We start from the raw sequence: 23,376 nt of genomic DNA, 5'->3' as shown, positions 1-23,376 counted from the left end.
TAGATATATGCATATCTATGTATGTATGTCGTTTCTTTTTGCTTGATTATAATATGTGTGCATGTATGTATGTTTGTATGTACTTAGATATAAGAGTCGAAAGTGTATGTATGCCATACAGTGACATAAACACACCAGCGTCGGTTGTCAAGCAATGGTGGGGGGACAAAACAGACACACAAAAATGTACACACATACATATATATATATATACGACGGGCTTCTTCCAGTTTCGTCTACAAATTCACTCACAAGGCTTTGGTCGGCCCGAGGCTATAGTAGAAGACACTTGCCCAAGGTGCCATGCAGTGGGACTGAACACAGAACCATGTGGTTGGTAAGCAATCTACTTACCAAACAGCCACTCCTACATAATATATATAATATATATATATATATATATATAATATAATATATATATATATAATATATATATTATAATTATATATATATATATATATGTGTGTGGTGTGTGTGTGTGTGTGTGTGCGCGTGTGTGTGTGTGTTGTGTGTGTGTGTGTGTGTGTATATATGCATATGTAGTGATGGACACTCCAATTGAAATCAAAATACGAGCATCCATCTTTTGCCCAAAGGTCTGCAGTAACAATTCCTTTACAGTGATGAAATGTTCATGCTGTACTTTCACTCATTCTACCCATCAAATACATGTGTGTGTGTGTGTATATATATATATATATATATATACATATATTATATCAAATTAGAGATAAAACCACTATTAGGCAAATCATACAATTAAAAACTTAAGCCAATACATAAGATTAGTTAATTTATATTATTTAAATATATAACAAAATTATTAAAAAAATATAATTAATATAAAACTACGATCGTTTCATGGCTGTTAATTTCTTTAAATTTTCAATTTAATAATTTTGTTATATATTTAAATAATATAAATTAAATAATCTTATGTATTGGCTTAAGTTTTTCATTGTATGATTTGCATAATAGTGGTTTTGTCTCTTATTTAATATAATATATATATATATATACTATATATATATATATGTTGTGTCTGAGGAGAGTAATTCTCTTTTGTGCCTTATTATTAACACACTCACCGGTAAAATTTCCACTTATTTCTTATTTTTATTTTCTAAAATTTTCATTGCGTCAAGACTATTGAAAAGGTTGCAAGACGCAACGAAAATTTTAGAAAATAAAAATAAGAAATAAGTGGAAATTTTACCGGTGAGTGTGTTAAATAATAAGGCACTAAAAGTGAATGACTCTCCCCAGACACAACAGAATGTGCTTCAACACACGAATTCCTATAAAGAATCTTGCAAACCAAATCCAAAAACGAAATATATATATACACACATATATATACATACATACATATGTGTGTGTATATATATATATAAATAAATAATACATATAAATATATATGTATACATATACATAATACGTGTGTGTGTGTTTATATATATATATATATATATATATATAAATAAATAATACACACACACACATATATATATACATATATATAAATTTTGGCATTGAAAGCTACACCAATGCCAGAACGGGACGACACTGCATAGTGCCAAAGATCCCAGCAATGCTATCGCACTTTGGGACCAGTTAGTGCAACAGCCTGGGTTTCAGGGCCCACAGCTTTTTATATTCTCCTAAAGAAACCTGAAGAACTTGCACAAAGTAATGTATGAGATTTTAAATCAAAGCTGACCTCTTCCTGTCGAGAGTCCTCAGATGAACCTCCCTCACGCCAAGAGTGTAAATAAGGGTGGCTACATCAAACTCCATTCGTTACCAAGTGCCACATATTGGAGAGCACTCAGTAATAACAGTGTGTTTTGATATTTACATATCATCATCATCATCATCATCATCATCATCGTATATATATATATATATATATATATATATCAACATCATCATCGTTTAACGTCTGTTTTCCGTGCTAGCACGGGTTATATATATATAGTACATACATACATATATATATTGAATATATACCAAATAATTGTCGTCACATATTACATTTACAGATACATATATATACATGTATATATATATATATATACACACATACAAAAAACATACATTAATGTATACTACATACGTATGTGACGGTGGCACGTAAAATGCATCATTGAAGCATGCTTGATGCCAGCACTGCCTCAGTGGCCTTGATGCCTGTGGCACATAAAAAGCACTGACTTCACTCTCGGAGTGGCTGGCATTAGGAATGGTATCCAACTGCAGAAACTTTGCCAGATGAGATTGGGGCCTGGTGCAGCCTTCTGGTTTGCCAGCCCTCAGTCAAACCGTCCAATTCATGCCAGCATGGAAGCAGACGTTAAAGACGATGACGATGATGATGATACATATATGTCTCTATGTATGTATGTGTTTGTTAGCCCTCTTAGACATGCCAGTGGCCCCTCAGACAGCCATAGTTACCAGCTATGCTAACGATACAAAATTATCAGAGGCAATAAAAAATCAAAGATGACATCGCAAGATTACAGCTGGGGCAAACGACCGAAAAGCGGCAAGACCATGGTGTGCTCCAGCATGACCACAGCCACATGTGTAAAGAAACGTGTAAAAGAATAATATATCTGTGCGTGTGTGTATTATGAAACCGTATCAAAACTTTCCTGAGTCATTGACTCACACAGCACAAATTATCGACTCATAAGGCCAGTTTCCCTTATTCTGTCATGTATATATTTGAAATTTTGGTGGAGGGAATTGATTACACTGATCCCCAGTGTTTCTCTGGTACTTTATTTATCGATCCCCAAAGGATGAAAGGCAAAATTGACCTTTTTTTTCACTTTTTAAACTTTTTATGGGTTTCTACTTGGATAGAATTACTGTAGCGTTAATAAGTTCACATAAAGAAATCTATGATTTAACGGATTTTTAAGATATATCCGAGCGAATCTCTGTCACTTCTTCTCACTGGAATCTTTCAGTGTCCGAGTTGCCATTAGTGCTCCTCTCTCTCTCCTCTCCTCTCTCTCCTCTCTCTATTTTCGCTCAGTTTAGAGATGTTTCCCCCTTTACCTCATATTTTATTCAGTTATCCATTGAGCAAAACAGGACAATAATAATGATTTCTAGCATAGGTACAAGGCCTGAAATTTTGGTCTAGGGGTCTAGTTGGTATCACCGACCCAGTACTTGACTGGTTACTATTTCGTCGATCCAGAAAGGAGCAAAAGGCAAAGTGACCTCGGCGGGATTTGAACTCAGAACGTAGAGATTCACTACATGTTGCTATGCAGTTTACATGGCATGCTAATGATTCTGCTAACTCACACGACGATATTCCTCCTTTTCCCAAAGATCAAATCCTTTGCTCGCCACAAATCCTCTGTCAAAATCCAATATCGAACTTTCCAACAGCTACATTATCCCACTGGTAGAGGATCGCCAGGGCTCGACCATATTCCAGCTGTTTCGGCCTCCGATTGAGAGAAACTGGGGGGAAACAGCGACCACACATGTTCACACCGTCAAGGAATCGATGGAGAGAGGGTCGCAGCCTCAGTGCATACCTTTGTGTAATCAGCTACAGCATGTCCAGTCGTTCGTTGAGCAGGTGTTGACTGCAAATGCAGCGCTTGGCCAGTGGAATGCATCCGTCGCACAGAGAGCGAATGGCAAGCGCTCCAGGTCGGTTAGACTTGAAATGAGGCGAGCACAACGGTCAGGCAGTAATATATGATGGAGCTAATGTAAGTGTTCGCCGAATCCGCCTGACCAATGAAGGATTTTTTTTTTCTCAACCTTTTTTACTAGACTTTAAGGCACTTGCTACTGTTTCTAAGCATAGATAGGTAGGAACCGATGGAGGTGTACACGCGTCCTTGTTTCCCGGCCCTCAACATTTAGGATAGGAATAAACAAAAGAAGCCCCGGAATAACATGTTTGTTAAGAGACGGAAAGGCAGTTTGTTTCATATGAGAAACAATGCAATTCTGTTGGTATTTATTGTTGTTTCTAGCATGATGTGAGTCTACTTACAGGATAATATTTTATAATTAATTCTAAAAGTGTCCTTCATATTTATAATACACAAAACACTACACGGAAATTGAAGGTTCTTGTTTGTTATGTTCTACCATGATGTGAACCCCACCTGTAGTACAATATTCTTACAGATGCTTCGTCTCAAGTGTCCTTCAATTTTTATACACATCACATCACAGATTTAAGGCCATGTGGGTGCTATTTCTCGCAATATGTTGGACCATATATTGTTCATTATATTTTTAGAGATGGTTAAGTGTCCTATTTTCATACGAGAAAATCGAACCAATTTGAAGGCTCTGCTTAATGTAGTCTATAGCATGAAGAATGACCATATATGGCACAAATTCTTAAGGTGTCCTTCCAATTTATATAAAAATCAACGCAAATTTTAGTGTAGTTGACTGTTATTCCTAGCGTGACGCAAAATCACATGTCGCGAATTTCTTTCCGTAAATCTTTCTTAAATTCTTGTTCAATACCCACAGTATTTAATTATATGAATTATGAACTACAAAATTAATTAATTTTCTTTCGAATCCAAATTTATAACTGTTTGAAGGGAGATAACTCTATACCTTTCGAAGATAGTTGTAGCCTCCCTTTGAATTACGTGATTTTTTTGACAGGGCGGTAGGGGCTGCTTTGTGTGTGTGTGTGTGTGTAACCTTCGTGGTGGGAGGGAAGAAGAGAGGGAAAAGAAAAATATGTCAGAGAGGTATAGCGAGAGGGGGAGGGACATAAAATGAAAGAAAAATGTTTAGTAAAAGAGAGAGAAAAGCTGAGAGAGAGAGAGAGGGGGGGAGCTAATGATAAAGAGAGTGAGAAAAAGCAAGAGAGGTGGAGTAAAGTCGGGAGGGAGAGAGAGAGAGAGAGAGAGAGAGAGAGATTATGTGTGTTCGCCATCTAAATATTGCATAAGGGGAAGAACAACACAAATTTGTGACGACTTAGCTGTTATTTCCAGCATTATATGAAACCACCTGCAGGAAAGTATTTTTTAGGAATACCTTTTTCGGGGGTCGGCTGAAAGGTCCATAGGCTGACCAAGATTCTCTCACGGAAGGTGACCAAATGGGGCTTATTTTCCGATATAGTCCCCCCTTGAAGTCCCGAAATTTCTTCTAAACAAAACAAGAACAAAGATCACTTTTCTCTCTGTTTCCCTTCTTCCTTTCTTTTCCCTTTTTCTCTTCTCTTTTCTTTCTCTCTCTTACCTTCTCTCATCCCTTTGGTGTTGCAGTGCTTGGCTCCGTTTGCTGAAGAAGCGCTCATCCTGTTGAGCAAAAACAACAATAAAAAGGCATCGACAGAAGATATGACATCATCATCACTGCGATACTGGTTCCCAGCCAAATGCTACTTCATGTTGGGGATCAGATGGGGCCAAATCAGGAGAATAGGGAGGGCGATTAACCTGTTCAAAGCCACAGTCACGCACGGCAACCATTGAAACGAAGGACTTGTGTGCTGGAGCATTGTCTTGATGAAACAATTCCCCATTCTTCAGTTTTCCTTGGCGTTTGGTCTTGAGAGCATTCCACAACTGCCTCAGGAAGTTGGCAAAGCACTCTCCATGGTGGTTTTGGCCCTTTATTCCTCCGCCACCTTCTTTTAAAATCATGAAACTGGCATCTGGAAATTGGCCCCTTGGGAAAAACTACAAACAGCAAACCATCCCGAAATATTAAAATGAAAGAAATCTTACAGAAAAAAACTAAACAAAACAAGAAAAAAGATCGCTTGTCTCTCTATCTCCCTTCTTCCTTTCTTTATCCCTTTTTTTCTCTTTTCTTTTCTTTCTCTCTTACCTTCTCTCATCGCATCTTTCCTCTTTTTCTATTTACACACAAACACACACACACACACACACACACAGATAACAAAGCAAAACAGATTTCAACAAAAGACAAAGTTTCCTGTAAAACTCAAATCTGACAAGTTCCAATGAATGAGATGAAAACACTAATAACGAATTATCCAAAATTCTCACAAACTCCTTTCTTTAAAGCATAAAATCTGCACATCACTACAAATAGTCTATACATTTATCTATCTATTTATCTGTCTATCTGCCTATCTACCTATCGATATATCTGTCTCTCTCTCTATCCATCTATCTGTGTGTGTGTGTGTATATATGCTGTCTTGACCGAGCTAATTTTCTGTTAATGGTATATGAATGGTTATCTCCCTTTAGTCTCTGCGTTAATCCATCCGTGTGTGTAGTTAGGTGGGTAGGTATGTGTATACAGGGGTTGATGAAAAGTACCCGGCATGACCACTGCTGCAGAGGACTGGCTAGAGACCGAACCAGCTGTGTTCTTTTTCCCAGGGCTTAGAAAAACTGAAGGGCCACTGCAACAAGTGTGTGAATGTGAGAGGGGAGAATATGTTGAATAGAAATGCTAATGAAGTGATTCGTCTCTATTTTGTTTTACCTGAAGCCAGAAACATTTCAATACTCCCTCGTCTGTAGACACACATACACACACACACGCATGCACACATACACAAACGCATACATATACACGCACATGACAGGTGGACCCTTTCAGGCTGACCCGAACAGTGTTGGGACATGGGAGGACCAAATCAGGGAAATGGACCAGCTCCAGAGAAGAGGCAGAAGCTTTTCTGGGTGGAGGGGGAGAGATCTACAACCATAACCTCAGAAATCAAGCTCCTAATGTTAACCCAAAAGTCTGTAGGGCTGAAATACCAGGAAATGAGTTCAACGTCAGTTGTCCATTCTGGAAAGAAGTGGACGAGTGGTTGTGAAAGGGGCCAGATCAGGATCAGCTCCCTGTCCAAGTGGTGTACCTATAAAGTATACAAGAAATGCCCATGGCTCCTTCAGAGGCTGTGGACACTATTCTGAAAGATCTGGACAAATGGTATCATTCCACCGAAAGGAAGTTTTGTGCTGCCAAAGGAAGAAAACTCATCAGCCATTAACAAATTCAGGACCATTCTCCTTCCTGAGTGTTGAGGGAAAAACCTTCTGTACTGACCAAAAAAGGGTGACCTCATACAATGAGTTATAAACACCCTCTATCCAGAAAGGTAGGGGTCTCAGGTTTCTCGGGCTGTCTGGAACACAACCAGCTGATTGGGAGGCCAAAAGAAGTAAAGGTGACATGACAGTGGTTTGGCTGGATCTGGAAAATGCATGTGGATCAATTCCTCACAGCCTCATATATGCAGCCCTTGACTGTTACCATATTCCTCACCTGTTGAGGGAATAATCAGCAATCACTTTGGAGGCATCGAGTTATGTTTCAGAACAGCCCACTTCACAAGTCAGTGGCAAAACTTGAGAAAGGAATCATAACTGGTTGCACAATCTCCCTCATTCTTTTCATCATGGCTGTGAATCTCCTGGTGTCAGCTGCTGAAAATGAAGGCCAAGGACCAACAATGGAATCAGGCAGCTGTCAGCAGCCAATAAGGGGTTTCTTGGATGATATCACGGTAACAACTACAACCCATGTGGAGGCAGAAATGGTGCTGACCTCATTTGAAACACATGGTAATATTCGTTAGAAAGAAGTTTAAGCCTCCCAAATATAGGGTATGGTAACCAGAGGAGGTAAAGTAACAACAAAATTAAGCTACAAGTGCAAGGAGAAGCCATACCATCAACAGAGGAAATCTGATTAAATGTCTTGGAAGATGTTTGAGAAGTCGCTCTGTCAGAAGCAATGTCACCAATTCTGTGAAGCAAGCAGAAGAGTGGCTGAGGAGGACTGAAAGATCAGGGTTTCCAGAAAAATACAGGCATGGCTCTACCGACATGGACTAGGGTGGAAAGGAAGGTAAATAAATACCTCCAAAATGGCAAGATGTTCCCTCAAGCTTCACTTCAATAGGTCTGTACATAAGATCTGAACAATCACAACTTCCCCTGTCATCTGTCGTGGAGGAATTCAAAGTAGTAAAATGTGATGTTGTATGATGTTCAGGGAGTTGAAGAATGAGCTTGTCAGACATGCAAATATTACGACAAGATCTGGGTGAAAGGGGTAGCTAGCACTATGAAATCTGGCAGTATGTATAATACTACTGCTGGGTGGCACTGGGTAAAATCTGAAAGTGAATGAGCTTCATACTGTTCTCTACTACGTCCCCTAACAGAATATACCATAACTAAAGATATATATATACACACACATTATTTACAATGCCCGATAGAGCTCCTACAGAAAATTTGTCTCTTAGGGAGCAAGGATTATCAGGAGGGTCCTAAACTCCTGAAAGACTGCTGAAACTTGAGGATACCTAAGTCACAGGTAGTAACCATAGTAACCATAGCATATCATAAAACCCATGTAATTATGCAATTTTTTTTTTTTCGGAAAAATGAATAAAAATTTTAGGGGCTGCATGAATTACATGAGTAGATTGTTTCCAGGATTTATTTGAAATTTCTTTTATTGGAAAAAGATGTACGAAACGTAAACATTTGTTCCGGAAGTTGACTCATTTAATGTCAGAATAGTTTTTTACAGAGAAAATAATGGCTTAAATACGCATAATAAAGTTGACTTCTGTTTATGCTGGACGGTATAATGCTTACTTTTTCTGTATAAATTTACTAAAACCATTGAATGGTTAACTAGTTTTTGAAGTCTGACGTTCATGCTGGTAAACACGGTTATTCAGCATATTTTGTTTTATGAGTTCAATCGAGGCAAGAACACAACGGAAAATGCGAGGAATATTAATGCAGTGTATGGGGATTGGACAATAAGTGTAAGCCAGTGTCAACGGTGGTTCCAGAAATTCCGAGTCAGAAACTATAGCCTAGAAGACGAGTTTTGTCCTGGAAGATCTGCAGAGCTTGATGAGACATCCTCCTGCAAACCCTAGTGGAACAAAATCCCATTGTAACTGTTGAGGAGCTAGCAGAAACTTGGATTTGGTTACTCAACCATTCATCAACACCTGCGTGCCATTGAAAAAGTCAACAAATAGAGTCAATGGGTTCCTCACAAATTTTCCAAGTCTAATTGCACGCAGTGAGTGAATGTGTGCTCTTCTTTGCTGTCACATCTCACGAATGAACCATTTTTGGACTGAATAGTGACTGGAGATGAGAAATGGGTTCTCTATAAAAATGTATATAAAATAATGCCAAATCTGCGAAATCCATAGTTTACTGATGGGATCAACATAGGATTTGATCCGATGTTCTACATGTAAAAATGACAGAAAAATAATTTAAGAATAAACCAGCTTTGTTTAGATTTCATAATGTCTTCAGAGAGAAATGATGTAAAAAGTAAAGATTATAGGCCACACAGTCAAGAAGATAAGTGATTGAGAAGACAGAGGGACAGATTCGGAGATAGAAAGACAGACAGATGGCTACAGTAGACAGGAGAGGGACAACACAAGCGACATGATGTTGGAAAATTTGCAGGAACAGGTGGGGAAGAGTGGGGCAGGTATGATGGAATACATACAAGCGTAGTGAATAAATGATTTTTATTAGAAACTAGAATGACCTGACATTTATTGATGTAAATTATAGGCCACGCAGTCAAGACGATATATAATTGAGAAGGCAGAAAGACAGACAGACACTGACAAATAGATTCTCAGATCGGACTGAGACAAACAGACTGAGGGAGCGATAGAGAAACTGAGAGGAGAGTAGTAAAGCTGTGACAGCTGAATTGAGAAGAGGAGGGAAGGATCATGAGGAATCTCATGGAAAGAGATAAACATAGGGGTGATGAAGTGTTAGAGTTGACCTTCAAAGTACAAGAATGAGTGGGGCAGAGGGAAGAAAAGTGTGGGACAAATGGTGGAGGGGTGGGCGATTGTGGAAGGGTAAAGAGATGGCAAGTAGGCAACCTGCAATGATGCAAGACACATAGGGGAGTAGGAAGTGACTGAGAATTCAAAGCAGCAGAAGAGTAATGATGACACAGTAGACAGGAGAGGGACAACAGAAGCGACATGATGTTGGATAATTTACAGGAACAGGTCGGGAAGAGTGGGGCAGGCATGATGGAATACATACAAGCGTAGTGAATAAAGGATTTTTATTAGAAATACTACAGCAGTAAGTTACCACAATTATGTCGACACAGTAGTAGTTATATGTAAAATAATAGCATTATATTTTGTTTCCTTTGAGAATGCATTGATGATTATATAAGTTATCATAGAATGAACTGTGACAAACACTGCATCTTGGTTTTACAGCACATGTATGGCATGCCCTGCCTATGGAATGTAAAAGGTGATTAAACGGCTGGCATCAGGAAAAGCATTTAGCTTTTAAAGATTATTTCAAAATGGGGAAACAAAATGAGATGAGTGATTAGGAAAAGTCGAGGGTAGATATTGCTTCAGCGAATAAAAAAATTGTCTTGAGAGGTTTATCATTGTGTGAGGTAACGAATTTGGACCAATAATACAGTTGTACTTCCTAAGAGAATAGCTAAATGGGGAGAGATAATCCCCTTTTGTCAGGGAATTATTTCTCAGAGACATCACAATGCTGTGACTTTCCTCCTGTCTGAACACATTTGTGAGAATGTAAAACGTTTGCTTGAGAAAAGGATACAGCACAGATGTCACAGTGATATGGTTTATCTCCCATGTGAATGCATATATGAGTAGTTAAATGAAACCTTCACGTGAATGATTTACCACGGATATCACAGCTATATTGATTTCTTGTATGAATATGTTTGTAACTAAGGTATTAAAATTACAGAATGATTTACTACCGATATCACAATGGTATGGCCTCCTTTGTGTATGAATACGTTTGTGTCTACTTAAATCACCAGTTATATAGAATGATTTACAATGGATATCACAGTGATATGGACTTTCTCATGTATGAACACATTTGTGTTTAGTAAAGTCAGTTGAGAGAAGGATTCACTACAGATATCAGTCATAAAAGCTTCTCTGTATGAATGTGCTTAGATTTAGTTAAATGAGTATTTTCAGAAAAATATCCAACACACTGATATAGTTAATCCCCTGTATGGGTCCGTTTGTGTTTAGTTAAGTTACCAGACTGTGAGAATGATTTACCACAGACATCACAGTGATATGGCTTCAGACCCATATGAATACGTTTATGATTAGTGAGACCATCATTCCTAGAGAATGATTTACTGCAGATGTCACAGTGATATGGTTTCTCTCCTGTATGAGTACGTTTGTGGTAAGTCAAGTGACCAGATTCAGAAAGATATTTACCACAGATATCACAGTGATATGGTCTTTCTCCTGTATGAGTATGTTTGTGGTAAGTCAAGTGAACAGATTCAGAGAATGATTCACCACAGATGCCACACTGATATGGTTTCTCACCTGTATGAATACGGATGTGCCTGGTTAAGTTGTGAGTATCAGTGAATGATTTACCACAGATATCACAGTGATAAGGATTCTCACGTGCATGAATACATTTATGCGTAGTCAAGAGACTACTTCTAGAGAATGATTTACCACAGATATCACAGTGATATGGCTTCTCTCCTGTATGAGTACGTTTATGTCTAGTGAGACCATCATTTTTAGAGAATGATTTACCACAGATGTCACACTGATATGGTTTTTCTCCTGTGTGAATACGTATGTGGACAGTTAAACTAAACCTTTTAGAGAATGATTCCCCACAAATGTCACAGGGATATGGTTTCTCACCTCTATTAATACATTTGTGTTTAATAAGGTTACTTTCCAGAGAAAATGGTTTCTTACACACACCACAATGGTATGACGATTTTTCAGTCACTTTCTGCATCTCTTCAACAAAATAATAAATCAATCCTTTAAGTCTGTAACATTATCCATTGTTTCAATAGTTTTCTCTTCTCCCAGAACAATATAAATTTATTTCCTTCTTTCACTTTTTATTGTTCATTTATTTCAAATGTTTTACAGCTATTTTCTCATCAACTCTGATTTTCATCCAAATTTAATTACAAGTAAGCAAATTCATCTTGTACATACTGCAGACTGTAGAGTAGGGAAACGCTGCCATTAATCTCCGTTCAGAAGAAATATTTCACAGAGTTTATATATTTGTCGCATGTAACGTTTTTCTTTGGTCTTTAAAAGATAACAGATGTTGATGATGAATCTGATGAAAGCAATTCTTTGATGTCACAGTTGTCTGATATTCTGAAATAGGAGAGAAACAACAGCATAAGATACAAGAGGATATTTTAATAGCAGACATGCAACAGTGCAACTCTTACTACATGTCTACAGAGAGAAATTCTAGAAGTAAACAACTGAACTTTTCTTTTCAATTTCTTATTAAACTGTCCTTACTTTCGAAACGTGGGGTAATGAAGAAGGGACAACTGAAGAAGGGGAATATTCCATGCGTTGTATGTCTCATTTCTCTGGTTTTTTTTCTGTTGTTTACAAAAAAAGATCGTTTCTATATTTTTGTTTTTATGTTTTTGTTTCTCATTGTGTTCAACATTTTTTTGATGTCCTGTATCCATATATGCATGTATATATACATACAGACGTAGGTATGTATATATATATGTAGGTATATATGCATAATATGTAGGTATGTACATATATGCATGTATATATGCATATATATGTAGGTATGTACATATATGTATGTTTATATGCATATATATATGCATATATGTATGTATATATACACCTCTCTGTTCCTTAGTCTCTCATCCCATCTATGCTTTGATCCCTGCTCCTTGCATGTATACCCTGGCCCTTCGTTGCCTTCTCTCTCCTACTCTCTTGTTGTCCCCTAATCTCTCTCTTTTGCTCTTTCCTTGACTGGCTATGTACCTCTTCTACAGTTTCTGCCCTCATTCTTAATCTCTCTCTCCATTCTTCTCTTGCTCTTATCTCTTGAGATAAGGAGAAGAGGCTTGAATCCCCTACTCCAATATGGGTCTCACCAGCGTGACATAGAGCGGTAGGAATATGGCCAGGTAACCATGTATCTATCTTCTTTACAATTGCTCCTGGCGTCTTTCATGTTAACTCTCTCTCTCTCTCCCTCAGGATAACCGCACATCTCGTCTTCAGCAACGCACCTGTTCCTGCCCTCTTTCTTGAGCAGCCTCTCTCTTTCTCTTGATCTTCTTTCCGGCTAGATAACCAGGCATCCCCTCTTTCTTGTTAAACTCTCTCTTCCTCCCTGGCTCACAAGTCCAGAAAAAGGGACCGATAGATGGGGAGGGTATTGGGAATGAAGTCGAAACAAATAACATGTTGAGAACGAATGTATGCGTGCACAGACACACATATAGAGACAGGGAAAACGAACTGTGGGATGCGGTGGCAGAGATGGGCTTCATTGCAAACTAAACCGGAAGTTCTCTTACAGGGACATGACAAAAATAATTATACTGATTTTACAATAAAAATTAAGGGAGCCACTTTACTCTCACTTTACAGCAAATGTAGGCAAATTGGCAATCTTTCGTTTGTAGTAGAGCTTTCCGTCGATGATTTCCGTAAAAAACTTTTTTTTTTTTACATATGGGCTTGCGGTAACTTTTGAAGTAATGAGAGCGAAAGAGACTAAGAGAAAGCGATTGTATGACGAGGGAAGTTCTTTTGAAGTTACCGTTCAGGGGGGACTGTTGATGTACATGTGTGTGTGTGTGTGTTTGATGGGGTGTGGGAGACAGGCAGTATGTTGTGTAAGTGAAGTGCTTCTGTTAGTGTGTGTGAAGAGACAGAGAGAGTAATGTGTGAAAGAGAGAGATAACTGAAATTTTTTACTCGGTGTATGTGTATATGTATGTATGCATGTATGCGTGTGTGTGTATGGCCGTATGTATGTATGTGTGTGTGTATATGTATGTATGCATGTATGTGTGTGTGTATGTATCTATGTATGTATGTATGGCCGATTCAGTGTTTACATTATTTCGAGTTAAAACGACACACATACACACACACACATACACACATACATACATACACACATACATATATACATACTAGCAGTATCGCCCGGCGTTGCTCGGGTTTGTAAGGGAAATAACTATAAAGCATTTTTAGAGAGTTATAGCCAAAACAAATGGAAAAAAATATGCTAAATTTTTTTTTGAGAGTTAAAACGGTCGAGTTGCGTCCCCTAGACAGTCTGTGGTTTGTGTTTCTGATTCTCGACCCCATGTCGAATTTATCGATTTTTTTCAGAACTGGGGGAACTTTTCAAAATTTTCGCTGCGTTAGTTTTGAATTATGACATTGGGCTATGTGTGTGTCAAGTTTCATCAGAATCGGTTGAAAGCCGTGATCAGGGTGAGGGTACAACCTGACAGACACACAGAAACACGCACAGACAAACTGTCGTTTATATAGAGAGAGATATACATACACACACACATACATACATACACACATACATAGATACATACACACACACACATACATGCATACATACATATACACATACACCGAGTAAAAAATTTCAGTTATCTCTCTCTTTCACACATTACTCTCTCTGTCTCTTCACACACACTAACAGAAGCACTTCACTTACACAACATACTGTCTGTCTCCCACACCCCATCAAACACACACACACACACATGTACATCAATGCTTCCCCTAGACGGTAACTTCAAAAGAACTTCCCTCGTCATACAATCGCTTTCTCTTAGTCTCTTTCACTCTCATTACTTCAAAAGTTCCCGCAAGCCCATATGTAAAAAAAAAAAAGTTTTTTTACGGAAATCGACGGAAAGCTCTACTACAAACGAAAGATTGCCCTTTTATTTTTTATCCCCCCACCCTTTTTTTCCCTCTTTCCTTCCTTTTACGATCCCTTTTGATCGAAAACCAAACCCCTTTTTTACACCCAAAAGAAAAGCTCTACCCTGTAATTCGTCCTGTCTGTGTGCAACCCTGTGTGGCTAAGAAAGAAACATATTTGTTTCCCAACCCCGCATCGCAATATTTGTTGTTTTATTTACTAGAGAGCGTTGGGTTTACTTTTTGTCACATGACACACCGTACTTCCGGTTCCGCTGCAGCCTGTTTCACTCGGGAGAAGAACAAAGAAGTGTTTTTGTTTGTTTTTCACGGAGATTTTGATGTGAGTAAACATATTTTCACTCTAAATATTGATTTGTGTAGCATAACGGGTAAGATATACACATCTATCTATCGATCGATCGTAGGTGCCGGATCTCTTATCCGGCTTCCAGAAATCCGGGAATACTTATACCGTGTATCGAGTATTCGGTTCCGCCCTTCCTTTCTTCGAAGATGACCAGGTTTTCATCTTTACACTTTGTGGGTCCTGAGGGACTGTGGCCTTCCTTGCTGCCGCCCCCGTCTCTTTAGCTTCTCTGGTCATATTGATTTGTAAAGCATAATTGGTAAGATATCCACACCTATCTATCGATCGATCGTACGTGCCGGACCTCTTATCCGGCTTCCAGAAATCCGGGAATACTTATACCGTGTATCGAGTATTTGTTAATTGTATGATGCGTTAATATATCCGGGGAGAGATCTACTCCAGCAGATTGTGAAGATGACAAAAAAAAAAATAGGGAACTTGTCAGCGATGGGTGGTCCACATAAGATGGAATTTCTCCGATTTGGCGGGAATTTTCCACATTGTTTTAAAACCCAGTCTTTCCCGATTTTGGACGATTTTGTGGGCACTTAAAAAAGGGCGGAGAAGCCTTTTCGGTAAAAAAGAAAGTAAATGTTTTCAGACGTAGAGATGTGTCATTAAATGGAAATCTGGCTGTTATGTCTAGCATACCCTTGACCACCTTCCTTGACCACCTTGACCACCCCGCTGGCTAAGCGAGCAGGCCAACAGAAGAAAGAGTACAGCAGGGATCACCACCATCCCCTGCCGGGGCCTCGTTAAGCTTTTAGGTGTTTTCGCTCAATAAACACTCACAACGCCCGTTCTGGGAACCGAAACCGCGATCCTACGACCGCAAGTCCGCTGCCCTAACCACTCGGCCATTGTGCCTCCACACACACATATATATATATAAATATGTGTGTGTGTATGTAATATTACACAATGTTAAAGAGTAGTTGTAGTATAATATTTTTTAGATTCCACCCAATGTTATTTGATGTCATTTGTTAATTAATACAGAAATGTTGTAACATTTCTCTTTTGATCTCTCCTCTCTATCTAAATACTGTTTCTTTATTATTTCAGATTCACAGATGACATTGGCACAAAACGACTTCTGTACATTGGAGACATCTGGAATATTTATCAGTTTTTTTAAAAAATAAAGGAAAACGTTTTAGAGAACAGATATAATAACCCAACTGCTATAAATCTAGGATTGAATTACTGTGAAATATTTGCCCTGAGTGAAGATTCATAGCAACATTTCTCCATCTCCTTACCTGGTGCTTTTGCATTCTAATTAAACTTGAATATATTTACAAAGGAGTTTGCAGCATCTTTAGATATCAATAAAATAGCAGTGGAAATACTTCTAAGAAATAAACTATAACAAGAAGAAGAAGAAGGAAATTACATGCTGTGGTGAGAGAAGAAAGATAAGGGGAAAATTTAATACTGTGAGAAACTTCAATGGTTGGGTCTGTTTGTATCCCTTAGAGAAATAATGTCAAAGGAATTAGGAAAATCACAACGTGATTGTGAAATCTGTGGTAAATCATTCCCAACAAGCAGTAAATTGATTAATCACATTCGTGTTCATACAGGTGAGAAGCCCTTTCACTGTGTTACCTGTGGTAAATCATTCTCTCAAAGCAGTACCTTGACTACACACAAACGTATTCATACAGGAGAGAAGCCATATAGCTGTGATATCTGCGGCAAAGCATTCTCTGACAGGAGTGTCTTAAGCGTACACAGGCATATTCATACAGGTGAGAGACCATATCACTGTGACATCTGTGGTAAATCATTCTCTGACAAGAGTGTCTTAAGCATACACAGGCGGATTCATACAGGAGAGAAGCCACATCACTGTGATATCTGTGGTAAATCATTCTCTATATGTAGTAACTTGATTAAACACATTCGTGTTCATACAGGTGAAAAGCCATTTCACTGTGATACCTGTGGTAAATCATTCTCTCAAAATAGAAACTTAACTCAACACAGACGTATTCATACAGGTGAGAAGCCATATAACTGATGTCTGTGGTGTCTCATTCCCTCAAAATAGTGACTTAACTGAACACAAATTTGTACATACAGGAGAAAAAACCCCATCGTTGTGATATCTGGGAAATCATTCTCTCAGAGAAAGGGATTAACTCATCACAAACGTACTCATGCAGGGGGGGAGAAACCATATCTTTGTGATTTCTGTGGTTAATCATTCTCTCAAAGAAGTACCTTAATTAGACATGCATCTATCCATGTGAAAGTGTGATTCTGTCATTGTTAAAGTTACTGTTGTTATGTTTAATGTTGGGGGCAAATATTAAGACCACAATCTGGGGCAGAGTTGTTGGCATGTCTGGTAAAATGTTTATCAGGATTTCATCCATGTTTATAAAGTGATGGGAAGAAATGAAGGAAAGGACCAAGATGAAGATTGTGTTTTGGAGGTGAGGAGAAAAGAAAAGACAGGGAATGTTGTTTCTTAGACTCCCAAGAAGAAGCATAAGGTTGTGGATGAACCCTTTCTGCAATCTATGAAGGGTTTTGTGAAAAAATATCGAATGAGGAGAAACTGCACATTCTCTCTCTACACATCAGATTTTGTTATAAACATGTCGTACTGAACAGTAATAAGAGACCTTATTACAGAATTTCCTCAACAATGCCAAGAGTAAAAGATGTTTTAGGTGACACATTCTACTTGTATATGAAGTTTGAAAGTGTTTAGTTGCAAAAAATTGTTTTTTTAATCTGTTGGTCAAAAGGTAAAGATCCCCAAAAGATTTAAATTGGATAGAATTCAGCTGTTGTTTCTAGCAGGTGAAGTGACCATGTATAGATGAAACAAAGAAATATTGATGAACAAATAAAATTCAATTGAATATATTCTTTTCTTCTTTTTCATGTTTCTCTGTTTGTGGCCAGTTTAGTAGCTTCTTGCAACTTATTGGGAGATGGGATTCTATCTGTTTCCACTTCTGTTCTACATGGATACAAATACTTTGTCAAACTTGCTTCCAAAAATATGTATCTTATGCAACCATAAATAAAGAATATCTTCTAGAACCATAAATGGACACAGCACAGACGATGTAATAATATATAAGAGCAACTACCAACTTTGTATTTAATATCTGAGCTCCCCAGCCACCCATCTATGGGTCAGTACTCGTCCATGGATCATTTGCTATTGGGCCGTAAAGAAATAATTGTTTCAAATAAGATAATAATTAAATTAAAAAAGATATTTCAATATTCAGTAGTCATCTACTCAATACTGTCCATTATAACGAAGTTCATTTTATAATAAGTCTATATTTTACGTCTACCTTTAATATCTATCATAACTATAAGTACATTTTATGATTAAGCAGAACATCCCGCTGTGCTTGAGACCTATTGAGTCAAGTACATGAACATGGAAATAAATATCAATGGAAATAGTAGTTGTGATACCTGTGCCGGTGGCACATAAAAAGCACCATCCGAACGTGGCCAATGCCAGCGACACCTTGACTAGCTTCCGTGCCGGTGGCACGTTAAAAGCACCAACCGATTGTGGCCGATGCCAGACTCCCCTGGCACCTGTGCCGGTGGCATGTAAAAAGCACCCACTACACTCGCGTAGTGGTTGGCGTTAGGAAGGGCATCCAGCTGTAGAAACACTGCAAGATCAAGATTAGAGCCTGGTGCAGCTCCTGGCTTCCCAGACCCCGGTTGAACCGTCCAACCCGTGCTAGTGCGGAAAACGGACGTTAAACGATGATGATGATGATTTTTAATTCTTAGTAATAATTTTTGACTAATTTTCAGGTTTTATAGAATTTCAGTGCATGACAGTGAAAAGATTACACAATTGTTTTTCCCTTTAACAAATTGCTCGTTAGTGGTGTCTTTATGGAAATGCACTGAAATTACACGTGTGCCACTATCGGTTCCGCGTGAAGCCGACCCGTGGTATAAAAATGGATGGAGACCTTTAATAAAATCCTCCTCTCGGGACATTAATCTCGAGTTTGTGACATTTCGTTTCAGCTGTATGACACTTTCGAAAAGCGTCTTGAATTGTAGCCCTGGGTCACTTTGTGACCAGACTGGGACGACAGAATCTTTGTAGTTTCGAACTTTCGATTCCTTCTCAAACCGTCCAACCTATGCCTGGATACGGTCATGAAATAGTGATATATATATTGGAGATATGTCAGAGATATTTATTTTATCGACCCCTAAAATGATGGCAGAATTTAAACTCAGAACGTAGAGACGGGCCACATACTTATTTCTTTACTGCCCACAAGGGGACAGACATAGGTATTAAGTTGATTATATCGACTCCAGTGCGTAACTGGTACTTAATTTATCGACCCCGAAAGGATGAAAGGCAAAGTCGACCTCGGCGGAATTTGAACACAGAACGTAACGGCAGACAAAATACCTATTTCTTTCTTACTCACAAGGGGCTAAACACAGAGGGGACAAACAAGGACAGACAAAGGTATTAAGTCGATTACATCGACTCCAGTGCGTAAATGGTACTTAATTTATCGACCCCAAAAGGATGAAAGGCAGAGTCAACCTCGGCGGAATTTGAACTCAGAACGTAACGGCAGACGAAATCCCTATTTCTTTATTACTCACAAGGGGACAAACAAGGACAGACATAGGTATTAAGTCGATCACATCGACTCCAGTGCATAACTGGTACTTAATTTATTGACCTCGAAAGGATGAAAGGCAAAGTCGAGCTCGGCGGAATTTGAACTCAGAACGTAACGGCAGACGAAATACCTATTTCTTTATTACTCACAAGGGGACAAACAAGGACAGACATAGGTATTAAGTCGATTACATCGACTCCAGTGCGTAAATGGTACTTAATTTATCGACCCCGAAAGGATGAAAGGCAAAGTCGAGCTCGGCGGAATTTGAACTCAGAACGTAACGGCAGACGAAATACCCTAAACATTTCACCCGGCGCGCTAACGACTCTGCCAACTCGCCGCCTGAAGCAATCTTATTCATAATGAAGCATAAAATATGTCGGCGATCTTAAATCGCCAAATGTCTTTAAGAACATCGCCACCACGGCCGCTGCTGACAATGACGAAGATTCACTTATCACAGCCAGAGAATAACCGCGGTAACCATGGTGATTGGCATCAAAATATTATTAATTCTCCTCTCTGATAACATTCTTGGTTTTATTCATTGGAGAGCGTTGGGTTTATTATTGTCACATGACACACCGTACTTCCGTTTCTTCTGCAACCCTGCTTCAATGGGCAGAAGAACAAAAAAGGGTTTTTCTCTGTCTTCACGAAGATTTTGATGTGAGTAAATATATTTTCACTCTAAATATTGATTTGTAAAGCATAACAGGTAAGATATCCACACCTATCTATCGATCGATCGTACGTGCCGGATCTCTTACCAGGCTTCCAGAAATCCGGGAATACTTATACCGTGTATCGAATATTCGGTTCCGCCCTCCCTTTTTCTGAAGATGACCAGGTTTTCAGCTTTACACTTTGTGGGTCCTGAGGGACTGTGGCCTTCCTTGCTGCTGCCCCCGTCTCTTTAGCTTCTCTGGTCATATTGATTTGTAAAGCATAACAGGTAAGATATACACGAGCGATCGTACGTGCCGGATTTCTTATCATTATAAATTAATTGTAAAATATTTCTTTACCTCCACTAATTTGATACAATAAGTTAATTGCATTGCAATTAAAAACATTTGTGTATTTATGATTTGGGTCTTATGCCAACAGTATATTGGATAAGTATTATCCCTTTGGGGGTGGGATCCACAGCCCCTAACTTACTCGTATATATATATATATCATACGTGTATATATATATATATATCATCATTCATCATCATCGTTTAACGTCCGTTCTCCATGCTAGCATGGGTTGGACGGTTCGACCGGGGATCTGGGAAGCCAGGAGACTGCACCAGGCTCCAGTCTGATCTGGCAGTGTTTCTACAGCTGGATGCCCTTCCCAACGCCAACCACTCTGTGAGTGTAGTGGGTGCATATTATATATATATATATATATATATATACACACACACACACACATATATATACATATACATATATACGACAGGCTTCTTTCAGTTTCCGTCTACCAAATCCACTCACAAGGCACTGGTCGGCCCGGGGCTATAGCAGAAGACACTTGCCCTAGGTGCCACGCAGTGGGACTGAACCCGGAACCATGTGGTTGGTTAGCAAGCTACTTACCACACAGCCAATCCTGTGCCTATGTTACACAGCATAAAGGTGTAGTTTTAGTTTGCTAATTTTTACATTTCACCCAATGTTATATGATGTCGTTTGTTAATTAATAAAGAAATGTTGTAACACTTCCAATTTGATCTTTCCTCTCTATCTAAATACTGTTTCTTTATTATTTCAGATTCACAGATGACATTGGCACCAAACATCTTTTGTACATTGGATACATCTGGAATATTTATCAGTTTTTTGAAAAAACTAAAGGAAAACGTTTTAGAGAACAGATATAATAACCCAACTGCTATAAATCCAAGATTGAATTACTGTGAAATATTTGCCCTGAGTGAAGATTCATAGCAACATTTGCCCATCTCGTTATCTGGGGCTTTTGCATTCTAATTAAATTTGAATATATTTGCAAAGGAGTCTGCAGAATTTTGGATATCAATAAAATCAAGGTTGATAACAGTTGAAATATTTCCAAGGAATAAATTACAAGAACGAGAATAAGAAAATTACATTCTGTGGTGAGAGAAGAAAGATAAGGGGAACATTTAATACTGTGAGAAACTTCAATGGTTGGGTCTGTTTGTATCCCTTAGAGAAATGTCAAAAGAAATAGGAGAATCGCAACATAGTTGTGAAATCTGTGGTAAATCATTCTCTACAAGCAGTAACTTAATTAATCACATTCGTGTTCATACAGGTGAGAAGCCATTTCATTGTGTTACCTGCGGTAAATCATTCTCTCAAAACAGTGAATTAACTACACACAAACGTATCCATACAGGAGAAAAGCCATTTCACTGTGTTACCTGTGGTAAATCATTCTCTCAAAACAGTGCCTTAACTAATCACAAACGTGTTCATACAGGTGAAAAGCCATTTCACTGTGATACCTGTGGTAAGTCATTCTCTCAAAACAGTCACTTAAATCGACACAAACGTTTTCATACAGGAGAGAAACCGTATCACTGTGTTACCTGTGGCAAATCATTCTCTCAAAACAGTGAATTAACTACACACACATATATTCATACAGGAGAAAAGCCATTTCACTGTATTACCTGTGGTAAATCATTCTCTGACAACTCGACCTTGACTAGTCACAAACGTACTCATACAGGCGAGAGACAGTTTCACTGTGATATCTGCGGTAAATCATTTTTTCGAAGAAGGAACTTAACTACACATGCAGCTATCCATGGGAAAATATGATTGTATCATTGTCAAAATCCATTGGAAGACCCAATATATAAATCTGTTTCCCCTGTCAAATCATGGCTTAACCTTTGTGCTCTTAACAATAATCATTTAACCCCTGACAGTAACCATACACATCTTGGTTACCCTTTTGAGATATTATTTTACAGCCAGATGCCCTTCCTTATGCCAACCACTTCAGCCACTTTAGTAGATTCTTACACGGCATTCACATAGTTTACCTGGACACAGGTTGCTTTTTAAACTCCATTCCGTTCAGAAAATAACTTGTAAACATAAATTTATTCATAGTAAAAAAAAGATATGTGTGTGTGATAACAAGTTGTTATCAATATACAGATCAATATACAGACGGATAGGTATGTAGACTATATGAACAGACACATGTGGAGACACGGATCCACACATATAAAGATGCACATCCATACATACAAACATGGTACATAGTTACATAACACACACACACACAAGGGGACAGAGGTGCATATATACACAAACACAGACAGGCAAGCACATAAATGTGCAGTATACGTACATACAGATGCACACACATACATATACACATATGCATACACACACATATATCGGGATCGGGACCCCCTTCGGTCACGACACTGACCGTGGGATTGCACCTAGAAAGTTACCCTCCCAGGGACAAGTCCGGGCAAGGTTGTTTATGGAAGACCAGCAGTCGCCCATGCATACCAGCCTCCCCTCTCCACGCCACCAGTGTTATCCAAGGGAAAGGCAAAGGGGCC

The 23,376-nt window shown here is 38.6% G+C and overlaps 3 protein-coding genes across 7 annotated transcripts; 2 read left to right on the top strand and 1 right to left on the bottom strand.

The window, feature by feature from the left end:
* Positions 1–10,660: 10,660 nt before the first annotated feature.
* On the bottom strand, positions 10,661–13,486 carry LOC118761612 (zinc finger protein 679-like). Its single transcript, XM_036499687.1, has 3 exons — positions 13,102–13,486; positions 11,511–12,199; positions 10,661–11,258 (listed from the first exon to the last, which is right to left on the bottom strand). Exons 2-3 carry the CDS (start codon positions 11,817–11,819, stop codon positions 11,040–11,042), a joined length of 528 nt encoding a protein of 175 aa, XP_036355580.1. The 5' UTR covers positions 11,820–12,199; positions 13,102–13,486; the 3' UTR covers positions 10,661–11,039.
* Positions 12,290–22,894, top strand: LOC118761611 (gastrula zinc finger protein XlCGF49.1-like). Of its 5 annotated transcripts, none has more exons than XM_036499685.1 (2): positions 12,290–12,304; positions 21,576–22,894. In XM_036499685.1, exon 2 carries the CDS (start codon positions 22,001–22,003, stop codon positions 22,610–22,612), a length of 612 nt encoding a protein of 203 aa, XP_036355578.1. In that variant the 5' UTR covers positions 12,290–12,304; positions 21,576–22,000; the 3' UTR covers positions 22,613–22,894. The 5 variants fall into 5 exon arrangements, with proteins under 5 accessions (XP_036355578.1, XP_036355577.1, XP_036355574.1 ...); XM_036499684.1 differs by lacking the exon at positions 12,290–12,304 and adding an exon at positions 15,154–15,168; XM_036499681.1 differs by lacking the exon at positions 12,290–12,304 and adding an exon at positions 20,324–20,479.
* Positions 14,799–17,710, top strand: LOC115230511 (zinc finger protein 239-like). Its single transcript, XM_029800672.2, has 2 exons — positions 14,799–15,119; positions 16,218–17,710. The coding sequence occupies exon 2, from the start codon at positions 16,639–16,641 to the stop codon at positions 17,176–17,178; it is 540 nt and encodes a 179-aa protein (XP_029656532.1). The 5' UTR covers positions 14,799–15,119; positions 16,218–16,638; the 3' UTR covers positions 17,179–17,710.
* Positions 22,895–23,376: the final 482 nt, after the last annotated feature.

This window comes from Octopus sinensis, unplaced genomic scaffold (assembly GCF_006345805.1).
Source record: "Octopus sinensis unplaced genomic scaffold, ASM634580v1 Contig15709, whole genome shotgun sequence".
Classification (NCBI taxonomy): Eukaryota; Metazoa; Mollusca; class Cephalopoda; order Octopoda; family Octopodidae; genus Octopus; species Octopus sinensis.
This window is presented reverse-complemented; position numbering and strand designations above follow the sequence as displayed.